Source organism: Sebastes umbrosus, unplaced genomic scaffold (assembly GCF_015220745.1).
Source record: "Sebastes umbrosus isolate fSebUmb1 unplaced genomic scaffold, fSebUmb1.pri scaffold_15_arrow_ctg1, whole genome shotgun sequence".
NCBI classification, from domain to species: domain Eukaryota; kingdom Metazoa; phylum Chordata; class Actinopteri; order Perciformes; family Sebastidae; genus Sebastes; species Sebastes umbrosus.
The window spans coordinates 20,989-32,169 of NW_023618477.1; the positions used below are offsets into that span (position 1 = coordinate 20,989).

The following is an 11,181-nucleotide window of genomic DNA, read 5'->3' on the forward strand; positions in this document are numbered from 1 at the left end:
TGTTATGTATTATCATCAAAGTGAGACTTCTTTTCATAGTTTAATTCATGTATGCCGGATATAACATCTTCCGGTTTTATTACTGAACATATATTTTAGACAACTTTAATGGACGATGAGTTAAATGCAACATATATAACTCTTGGTGGGCATGTGGAAGTTAAGAAATACAGATATGTTTATTTTTTGGTTATATTCACAGTATATATTCTAATAATATGCAGTAATTCTACTATTCTGTACCTTATCTTTATACACAAGAATCTCCATGAGCCTATGTACATTTTCATTGCAGCTTTATTACTGAACTCGGTTGTTTTCAGCACTGCTATTTACCCAAAGCTTTTGGTTGACATTTTATCTGAAAAACAGATCATATCATATTCAGCCTGTCTCTTTCAATTTTATATAGTTTATGCTGTAGGCAGTTCAGAATTCTTACTGTTGTCAGCCATGGCCTATGACAGGTATGTGTCTATATGTAAACCTCTGCAATATCCAACTATCATGACAAAAAACACGGTGAGTATTTTCCTGTTTTTTGCTTGGCTTCTGCCTGCTTGTCATATTGTACTCCCAACAATACTGAGTGCTGAAACTAAACTGTGTAACTTAACTTTAAAAGGAATATTTTGTAGCAATGCAATTTATAAACTTCAATGTGTAAGTTCAAGAGTAATTACTATATATGGTGTTGTTGCTTTATTAGATCTTGCAATTCTGCCTATGCTCTTCATTATTCTTACATACACAAAAATACTTATAATAACCCATCGAAGTTGCAGAGAAGTCAGGAAAAAAGCAGCAGAGACCTGTTTACCTCACCTGTTGGTTTTAATCAGCTTTTCCTGTTTGAGTGCATATGATATCGCGACAGTTCGACTGGGATCTAATTTTCCAAAAATTGTGAATTTCATAATGACTTTACAAACCGTTTTGTATCATCCTCTCTTTAATCCAATTATATACGGACTAAAAATGAAAGAAATCTCTAAACACCTGAAGAGGTTGTTCTGTCAAGCCAAACTGGTCTAATGTATTAAAAGTGATCTTACAGTAATAATGATGTTAGTGATGCTAATGTGCAGTCATTTCTTCTGTGATACTAATGCAGAGATGTGAATGTTATGATCTTTGGAAGGTATGTTAGGATTTGTTTCCACATTGTAAATATCCTTTTTACGGTAAGAGCAAAGAGTATCTTCAGTTTGAACAATGTAATGATTCATTTATATGCTGCAGTTATTAAATAAATACATTTTTGTTAATTGTTGTTAATTGACTGTCTTAAGAGGGAGCATGTCACTTTGAATGGCCTCTCCTAAGGTTTCTCCCATAATATAAATGTGACATTGGGCTATAGTGTCCACATGTTTCAGCAACATGGGTGGGTCGGTTGACATGCAACAAACCTTTACGGGATCTGAATCGATTTGTACATTAGGCCTGCACGTTATGAGGAAAATCTGTGATAACATTGTTCAATATTGCGATGACGATATGACTTAACAAATATTGAAGTGTGCATATTAGCTACACATTTCCTATGTCAGCCTGGTTGTCTTTAAATTCAGAAATTCTCCCCTTTATAGACATGCCCACTTTATGATAATCACATGCAGTTTGGGTCAAGTCATAGTCAAGTCAGCACACTGACACACTGACAGCTGTTGTTGCCTGTTGGGCTGCAGTTTGATTTTACCTGGTTAAATAAAGGTCAAATAAATAAAAAGTTTGCCATGTTATGATTTGAGAATATTTTTGTTATGCTAAATGCAGTACCTGTGAGGGTTTATAAACGGTAATAAATATATACATAAATTTATATAAAGCAAGCATATTTGCAAACTCCCATATTGATAAGAGTATTAAATACTTGACAAATCTCCCTTTCTCACATTTTGATAACCAACCAAAGGAACACCATTTTAATGCTTTAATGAAATAACATCCTCGTTCTCAACAGCTTGTATCAAAATTTGTGTTGTTGTTTTCTAATATTACTGCTGCATCATCAAACCATATCAAATCTGCCTGGGAGGCAGATCTTGGTGTTGAGTTGACAGAGCAGGTGTGGAAGGAGGGGATGGATAGGATTCACTTAAATTCAATTAATGCCAGGTAACAGCTGATTCAGTTCAAGGTCATACACAGATTACATTATTAAAAAAAAAAAATATTAACAAGATGTATCCTAAATAGAGCTTTCAATCGATTAAAATATTTAATCGCATGATTGTCCATAGTTAATCGTGATTAATTGCAAATTAATCACACATTTTTTATCTGTTCAAAATGTACCTTAAAGGGAGATTTGTCAAATATTTAATACTCTTATCAACATGGGAGTGGACAAATATGCTGCTTTATGCAAATATATGTATATATTTATTATTAGAAATCAATAAACAACAGGCAACAACAGCTGTCAGTGTGTCAGTGTGCTGACTTGACTATGACTTGCCCCAAACTGCATGTGATTATCATAAAGTGGGCATGTCTGTAAAGGGGAGACTCGTGGGTACCCATAGAACCCGTTTTCATTCACATAACTTGAGGTCAGAGGTCAAGGAACCGCATTGAAAATGGCCATGACAGTTTGGCCGTCTGCAGTTATACGGGCCCTGTACCGGACCATTGTGGTGAAGAGGGAGCTGAGCCGGAAAGCAAAGCTCTTGATTTACCACTCCATCTACGCTCCAACCCTCACCTATAGGTCATGATCTTGTTGAACAGGTGCATTAATAAATTATTGGCTTTATACTTGCAAAGGTTTTTTTTGACTTACTTATAATAACAAGTGTAGTATCAAATCTTCACTTCACCGTCTCCACCGCGGCCTCTCCGATCTGCTGTTAGCTGGCTTTGCTGTGTGTATGTGGAGAGCTCCTCCACAGCCAGGACATGGAGAAGGGGAGAGGCGTTAGCGTGATAATAAATACTACGGTCTTCAGCACCTTAATACCAGGTTTCGGTAACCATCCCTAAATTAAACACATTTTCATCCCAACTCGTCCCATACTGATGCTTTGTCACGCCCCTTGGCGTCACTTTAGGTTTAGGCAACAAAACCACTTAGTTAGGTTTAGGAAAAAACAACATGGTTGGGCTTAAAACTACTATGTTTGTAGAGGGAAATGAAACTGTCAGGTATTCAGGATAACAGGCTTGGACCCCAACGCAAGTAAGGATGAGGAGGCAACAGTCAGAGTACAATGATTTCAAATGAAAAAAACGTACGTAGAACACAAAATGCGGCAGGTTACAGAAAAGACAATCCACAATGTATGGTCAAAAGGAATAAACTTGAACTACAAAACACTGGAATAAAACCTCAATATGAACTCAATATGACAATGAACTGACAGTGAAACAGGGGAAACACACAAACTAAATGCATATGGAGAGCAGGATGATTCAACACAGGTGGAACAGATCATGGTGAGCCAGACAATCACAAAGACGGGAAAAAAACAAAGGCAGGAAGTAAAACCAGACAAGACACAACAGGAGTGAACTTATCAAAATAAAACAGGAAACACTAGAATGAAAGAGACAAGGAATATAACAGAAAACCCCAAAGCCTAGAAACCAAAATCAGGGACAAGAGGGCTGGTACCCCCGACACTCAAACTGTCTTGGAGTCAGCTCAGACTCCTGACTCAGGACCTGGCTTGGAGTCAGCTCAGACTCCCAACTCAGTACCTGGCTTGAAGTCGGCTGAGACCCCTGACACAGCGCTTCCCTGACAGCAACAGTTCAAAGAGGCAGGGAAGTGATCTTTCATGAACATGGAGAAGACATTGATGAACTCAAGGATTGTACTACATGGTACATCACATTCTGTGTGGGTAATGTTGTTCCGACAGAGACTTGTTTTGTTTTTTACTACCACAGTAACTGTCACGAAGAAGCTGATGGCCATGACTGTGACGACTCGCATGGGAAAAGATTTCCCCTATGCCAGGAACAACATGCCTCAAATCTCTCCTCTCATCAGATACCAAACAGGCCATGGCAGACCATTGCGACCATTCGCGTGAAACAAAGAGGGCTGTTAAGTTGTTGTAGAATACTATGGCCAATATTTTGAGTTGGAAAGATTGCGTAATGCTCAAAAGAGGTAAAACAATTTAATGAGATCCTTGGAGGGTGAAGCAATTTAATAAAAACTTTCCACAGACTGAAACAGTTCACTTTCTGAATTCTGGAGATGGACAAACACCAAGTGCCTTTCTGTGAATGAATAAGATGCTTCAGTACAGGTTGGATGTTATGTATTATCATCAAAGTGAGACTTCTTTTCATAGTTTAATTCATGTATGCCGGATATAACATCTTCCGGTTTTATTACTGAACATATATTTTAGACAACAATAATGGACGATGAGTTAAATGCAACATATATAACTTTTGGTGGGCATGTGGAAGTTAACAAATACAGATATGTTTATGTTTTGGCTATATTCACAGTATATATTCTAATAATATGGAGTAATTCTACTATTCTGTACCTTATCTTTATACACAAGAATCTCCATGAGCCTATGTACATTTTCATTGCAGCTTTATTACTGAACTCGGTTGTTTATAGCACTGCTATTTACCCAAAGCTTTTGGTTGACATTTTATCTGAAAAACAGATCACATCTTATTCTGCCTGTCTCTTTCAATTTTATATAGTTTATGCTGTAGGCAGTTCAGAATTCTTACTGTTGTCAGCCATGGCCTATGACAGGTATGTGTCTATATGTAAACCTCTGCAATATCCAACTATCATGACAAAAAACACGGTGAGTATTTTCCTGTTTTTTGCTTGGCTTCTGCCTGCTTGTCATATTGTACTCCTAACAATACTGAGTGCAGAAACTAAACTGTGTAGCTTAACTTTACAAGGAATATTTTGTAACAATGCAATTTATAAACTTCAATGTGTAAGTTCAAGAGTAATTACTATAAATGGTGTTGTTGCTTTATTAGATCTTGCAATTCTGCCTATGCTCTTCATTATTTTCACATACACAAAAATACTTATAATAACCCATCGAAGTTGCAGAGAAGTCAGGAAAAAAGCAACAGAGACCTGTTTACCTCACCTGTTGGTTTTAATCAGCTTTTCCTGTTTGAGTGCATATGATGTCACGATAGTTCGACTGGGATCTAATTTTCCAAAAATTGTGAATTCCATAATGACTTTACAAATGTTTGTGTATCATCCTCTCTTTAATCCAATTATATACGGACTAAAAATGAAAGAAATCTCTAAACACCTGAAGAGGTTGTTCTGTCAAGCCAAACTGGTCTAATGTATTAAAAATGATCTTACAGTAATAATGATGTTAGTGATGCTAATGTGCAGTCATTTCTTTTGTGATAATAATGCAGAGATGTGAATGTTATGATCTTTGGAAGGTATGTAAGGATTTGTTTCCACATTGTAAAGATCCTTTTTACGGAAACAGCGACGAGTATCTTCAGTTTGAACAATGTAATGATTCATTTACATGCTGCAGTTATTAAATAAATACATTTTTGTTAATTGTTGTTAATTAACTGTCTTAAGAGGGAGCATGTCACTTTGAATGGCCTCTCCTAAGGTTTCTCCCATAATATAAATGTGACATTGGGCTATAGTGTCCACATGTTTCAGCAACATGGATGGGTCGGTTGACATGCAACAAACCTTTACGGGATCTGAATCGATTTGTACACTAGGCCTGCACGTTATGAGGAAAATCTGTGATAACATTGTTCAATATTGCGATGACGATATGACTTAACAAATATTGAAGTGTGCATATTAGCTACACATTTCCTACGTCAGCCTGGTTGTCTTTAAATTCAGAAATTCTCCCCTTTATAGACATGCCCACTTTATGATAATCACATGCAGTTTGGGTCAAGTCATAGTCAAGTCAGCACACTAACACACTGACAGCTGTTGTTGCCTGTTGGGCTGCAGTTTGATTTTACCTGGTTAAATAAAGGTCAAATAAATAAAAAGTTTGCCATGTTATGATTTGAGAATATTTTTGTTATGCTAAATGCAGTACCTGTGAGGGTTTATAAACGGTAATAAATATATACATAAATTTATATAAAGCAAGCATATTTGCCAACTACCATATTGATAAGAGTATTAAATACTTGACAAATCTCCCTTTCTCACATTTTGATAACCAACCCAAGGAACACCATTTTAATGCTTTAATGAAATAACATCCTCGTTCTCAACAGCTTGTATCAAAATTTGTGTTGTTGTTTTCTGATATTACTGCTGCATCATCAAACCATATCAAATCTGCCTGGGAGGCAGATCTTGGTGTTGAGTTGACAGAGCAGGTGTGGAAGGAGGGGATGGATAGGATTCACTTAAATTCAATTAATGCCAGGTAACAGCTGATTCAGTTCAAGGTCATACACAGATTACATTATTAAAAAAAAAAGATTAACAAGATGTATCCTAAATAGAGCTGTCAATCGATTAAAGTATTTAATCGCATGATTGTCCATAGTTAATCGTGATTAATTGCAAATTAATCACACATTTTTTATCTATTCAAAATGTACCTTAAAGGGAGATTTGTCAAATATTTAATACTCTTATCAACATGGGAGTGGACAAATATGCTGCTTTATGCAAATATATGCACATATTTAGTATTGGAAATCAATTAACAACAGGCAACAACAGCTGTCAGTGTGTCAGTGTGCTGACTTGACTATGACTTGCCCCAAACTGCATGTGATTATCATAAAGTGGGCATGTCTGTAAAGGGGAGACTCGAGGGTACCCATAGAACCCATTTTCATTCACATAACTTGAGGTCAGAGGTCAAGGAACCGCATTGAAAATGGCCATGACAGTTTGGCCGTCTGCAGTTATACGGGCCCTGTACCGGACCATTGTGGTGAAGAGGGAGCTGAGCCGGAAAGCAAAGCTCTTGATTTACCACTCCATCTACGCTCCAACCCTCACCTATAGGTCATGAGCTTGTTGAACAGGTGCATTAATAAATTATTGGCTTTATACTTGCAAAGGTTTTTTTTGACTTACTTATAATAACAAGTGTAGTATCAAATCTTCACTTCACTGTCTCCACCGCGGCCTCTCCGATCTGCTGTTAGCTGGCTTTGCTGTGTGTATTTGGAGAGCTCCTCCACAGCCCTGACATGGAGAAGGGAAGAGGCGTTAGCGTGATAATAAATACTATGGTCTTTAGCCCCTTAATACCAGGTTTCGGTAACCATCCCTAAATTAAACACATTTTCATCCCAACTCGTCACATACTGACGCTTTTTGTCACGCCCCTTGGCGTCACTTTAGGTTTAGGCAACAAAACCACTTAGTTAGGTTTAGGAAAAAACAACATGGTTGGGCTTAAAACTTCTATGTTTGTAGAGGGAAATGAAACTGTCAGGTATTCAGGATAACAGGCTTGGACCCCAATGCAAGTAAGGATGAGGAGGCAACAGTCAGAGTACAATGATTTCAAACGAAAAAAACGTACGTAGAACACAAAAAGGGGCAGGTTACAGAAAAGACAATCCACAAATTATGGTCAAAAGGAATAAACTTGAACTACAAAACACTGGAATAAAATCTCAATATGAACTCAATATGACAATGAACTGACAGTGAAACAGGGGAAACACACAAACTAAATGCATATGGAGAGCAGGATGATTAAACACAGGTGGAACAGATAAGGGTGAGCCAGACAATCACAAAGGCGGGAAAAAAACAAAGGCAGGAAGTAAAACCAGACAAGACACAACAGGAGTGAACTTATCAAAATAAAACAGGAAACACTAGAATGAAAGAGACAAGGAATATAACAGAAAACCCCAAAGCCTAGAAACCAAAATCAGGGACAAGAGGGCTGGTACCCCTGACACTCAAACTGTCTTGGAGTCAGCTCAGACTCCTGACTCAGGACCTGGCTTGGAGTCAGCTCAGGCTCCCGACTCAGGACCTGTCTTGAAGTCAGCTCAGACTCCCAACTCAGTACCTGGCTTGAAGTCGGCTGAGACCCCTGACACAGCGCTTCCCTGACAGCAACAGTTCAAAGAGGCAGGGAAGTGATCTTTAATGAACATGGAGAGGACATTGATGAACTCAAGGATTGTACTACATGGTACATCACATTCTGTGTGGGTAATGTTGTTCCGACAGAGACTTGTTTTGTTGTTTACTACCACAGTAACTGTCACGAGAAAGCTGACGGCCATGTTCGCCAGACATGGAGTGCTGGAGTTAGTCATCTCCGACAGCTTCATGGGACACTGAGCATGTGCTGTGCAGGGACGGCTGAAAGAGTGGTAAGCTCTGCCAACTTCATACTGGACAAAGGAAGAGGCTCAGGAGCTGGTCCATACTTGTCCTCTTTTGGTACACTGCAACTTATCAGTCAACTGGTTTAAGTCATCTAAGCAGCTCCTAATGAGAAGGAGGTTGCGTAGAGTTGCCCCTACCACAAGCAAACACACTACATAAAAAGGACCTGCCTGACTGTGACGACTCGCATGGGAAAAGATTTTCCCTATGCCAGGAACAACATGCATCAAATCTCACCTCTCATCAGATACCAAACAGGCCATGGCAGACTATTGCGACCATTCGCGTGAAACAAAGAGGGCTATTAAGTTGTTGTGGAATACTACGGCCGATATTTTGAGTTGGAAAGATTGCGTAATGCTCAAAAGAGGTAAAACAATTTAATGAGATCCTTGGAGGGTGAAGCAATTTAATAAAAACTTTCCACAGACTGAAACAGTTCACTTTCTGAATTCTGGAGATGGACAAACACCAAGTGCCTTTCTGTGAATGAATAAGATGCTTCAGTACAGGTTGGATGTTATGTATTATCATCAAAGTGAGACTTCTTTTCATAGTTTAATTCATGTATGCCGGATATAACATCTTCCGGTTTTATTACTGAACATATATTTTAGACAACCATAATGGATGATAAGTTAAATGCAACATATATAACTCTTGGTGGGCATGTGGAAGTTAAGAAATACAGATATGTTTATTTTTTGGTTATATTCACAGTATATATTCTAATAATATGCAGTAATTCTACTATTCTGTACCTTATCTTTATACACAAGAATCTCCATGAGCCTATGTACATTTTCATTGCAGCTTTATTACTGAACTCGGTTGTTTTAAGCACTGCTATTTACCCAAAGCTTTTGGTTGACATTTTATCTGAAAAACTTATCACATCTTATTCTGCCTGTCTCTTTCAATTTTATATATTTTATGCTGTAGGCAGTTCAGAATTCTTACTGTTGTCAGCCATGGCCTATGACAGGTATGTGTCTATATGTAAACCTCTGCAATATCCAACTATCATGACAAAAAACACGGTGAGTATTTTCCTGTTTTTTGCTTGGCTTCTTCCTGCTTGTCATATTGCACTCCCAACAATACTGAGTGCTGAAACAAAACTGTGTAACTTAACTTTACAAGGAATATTTTGTAACAATGCAATTTATAAACTTCAATGTGTAAGTTCAAGAGTAATTACTATAAATGGTGTTGTTGCTTTATTAGATCTTGCAATTCTGCCCATGCTCTTCATTATTTTTACATACACAAAAATACTTATAATAACCCATCGAAGTTGCAGAGAAGTCAGGAAAAAAGCAGCAGAGACCTGTTTACCTCACCTGTTGGTTTTAATCAGCTTTTCCTGTTTGTGTGCATATGATGTCGCGATAGTTCGACTGGGATCTAATTTTCCAAAAATTGTGAATTCCATAATGACTTTACAAACTGTTTTGTATCATCCTCTCTTTAATCCAATTATATACGGACTAAAAATGAAAGAAATCTCTAAACACCTGAAGAGGTTGTTCTGTCAAGCCAAACTTGTTTAATGTATTAAAAGTGATCTTACAGTAATAATGATGTTAGTGATGCTAATGTGCAGTCATTTCTTCTGTGATAATAATGCAGAGATGTGAATGTTATGATCTTTGGAAGGTATGTTAGGATTTGTTTCCACATTGTAAAGATCCTATTTTTATGGAAACAGCGAAGAGTATCTTCAGTTTGAACAATGTAATGATTCATTTATATGCTGCAGTTATTAAATAAATACATTTTTGTTAATTGTTGTTAATTGACTGTCTTAAGAGGGAGCATGTCACTTTGAATGACCTCTCCTACGGTTTCTCCCATAATATAAATGTGACATTGGGCTATAGTGTCCATGTGTTTCAGCAACATGGGTGGGTCGGTTGACATGCAACAAACCTTTACGGGATCTGAATCGATTTGTACACTAGGCCTGCACGTTATGAGGAAAATCTGTAATAACATTTTTCAATATTGCGATGACGATATGACTTAACAAATATTGAAGTGTGCATATTAGCTACACATTTCCTACTACAGCCTGGTTGTCTTTAAATTCAGAAATTCTCCCCTTTACAGACATGCCCACTTTATGATAATCACATGCAGTTTGGGGCAAGTCAGAGTCAAGTCAGCACACTGACACACTGACAGTTGTTGTTGCCTGTTGGGCTGCAGTTTGATTTTACCTGGTTAAATAAAGGTCAAATAAATAAAAAGTTTGCCATGTTATGATTTGAGCATATTTTTTATTCTAAATGCAGTACCTGTGAGGGTTTCCGGACAATATTTATTATTGTTTTGTGTTGTTAATTGATTTCCAATAATAAGTACATACATACATTTATATAAAGCAAGCATATTTGCCAACTCCCATGTTGATAAGAGTATTAAATACTTGACAAATCTCCCTTTCTCACATTTTGATAACCAACCCAAGGAACACTATTTTTATGCTTTAATGAAATAACATCCTCGTTCTCAACAGCTTGTATCAAAATTTGTGTTGTTGTTTTCTAATATTACTGCTGCATCATCAAACCATATCAAATCTGCCTGGGAGGCAGATCTTGGTGTTGAGTTGACTGAGGTGGTGTGGAAGGAGTACCTGGGGCCCAATTATTAGACATCTTAATTCTCCTATGGATTAGTTTAGGTCCCTACTGCATGATACACAGTTTTGATATTCTTGCCATTTGCTGAAAAAAAATGATATAGGCTAAAACATCAATTGAGTGTAGAGTTAGTTCAGGCAGGCCATGAAGTCAAACTCTGCTCATATGACAGTTATCAGGTGATAGCAGTTGATC

General features: G+C 37.4%; 3 protein-coding genes across 3 annotated transcripts; all 3 read left to right on the forward strand.

The window, feature by feature from the left end:
• Positions 1-108: 108 nt before the first annotated feature.
• LOC119484342 (olfactory receptor 2K2-like) lies at positions 109-1,035 on the forward strand. Its single transcript, XM_037763125.1, has one exon. The coding sequence runs from the start codon at positions 109-111 to the stop codon at positions 1,033-1,035; it is 927 nt and encodes a 308-aa protein (XP_037619053.1).
• Positions 1,036-4,379: 3,344 nt separating this feature from the next.
• Positions 4,380-5,306, forward strand: LOC119484344 (olfactory receptor 6K3-like). Its single transcript, XM_037763128.1, has one exon. The coding sequence runs from the start codon at positions 4,380-4,382 to the stop codon at positions 5,304-5,306; it is 927 nt and encodes a 308-aa protein (XP_037619056.1).
• A 3,658-nt stretch (positions 5,307-8,964) lies between these two features.
• Positions 8,965-9,891, forward strand: LOC119484343 (olfactory receptor 11A1-like). Its single transcript, XM_037763127.1, has one exon. It carries the CDS (start codon positions 8,965-8,967, stop codon positions 9,889-9,891), a length of 927 nt encoding a protein of 308 aa, XP_037619055.1.
• Positions 9,892-11,181: the final 1,290 nt, after the last annotated feature.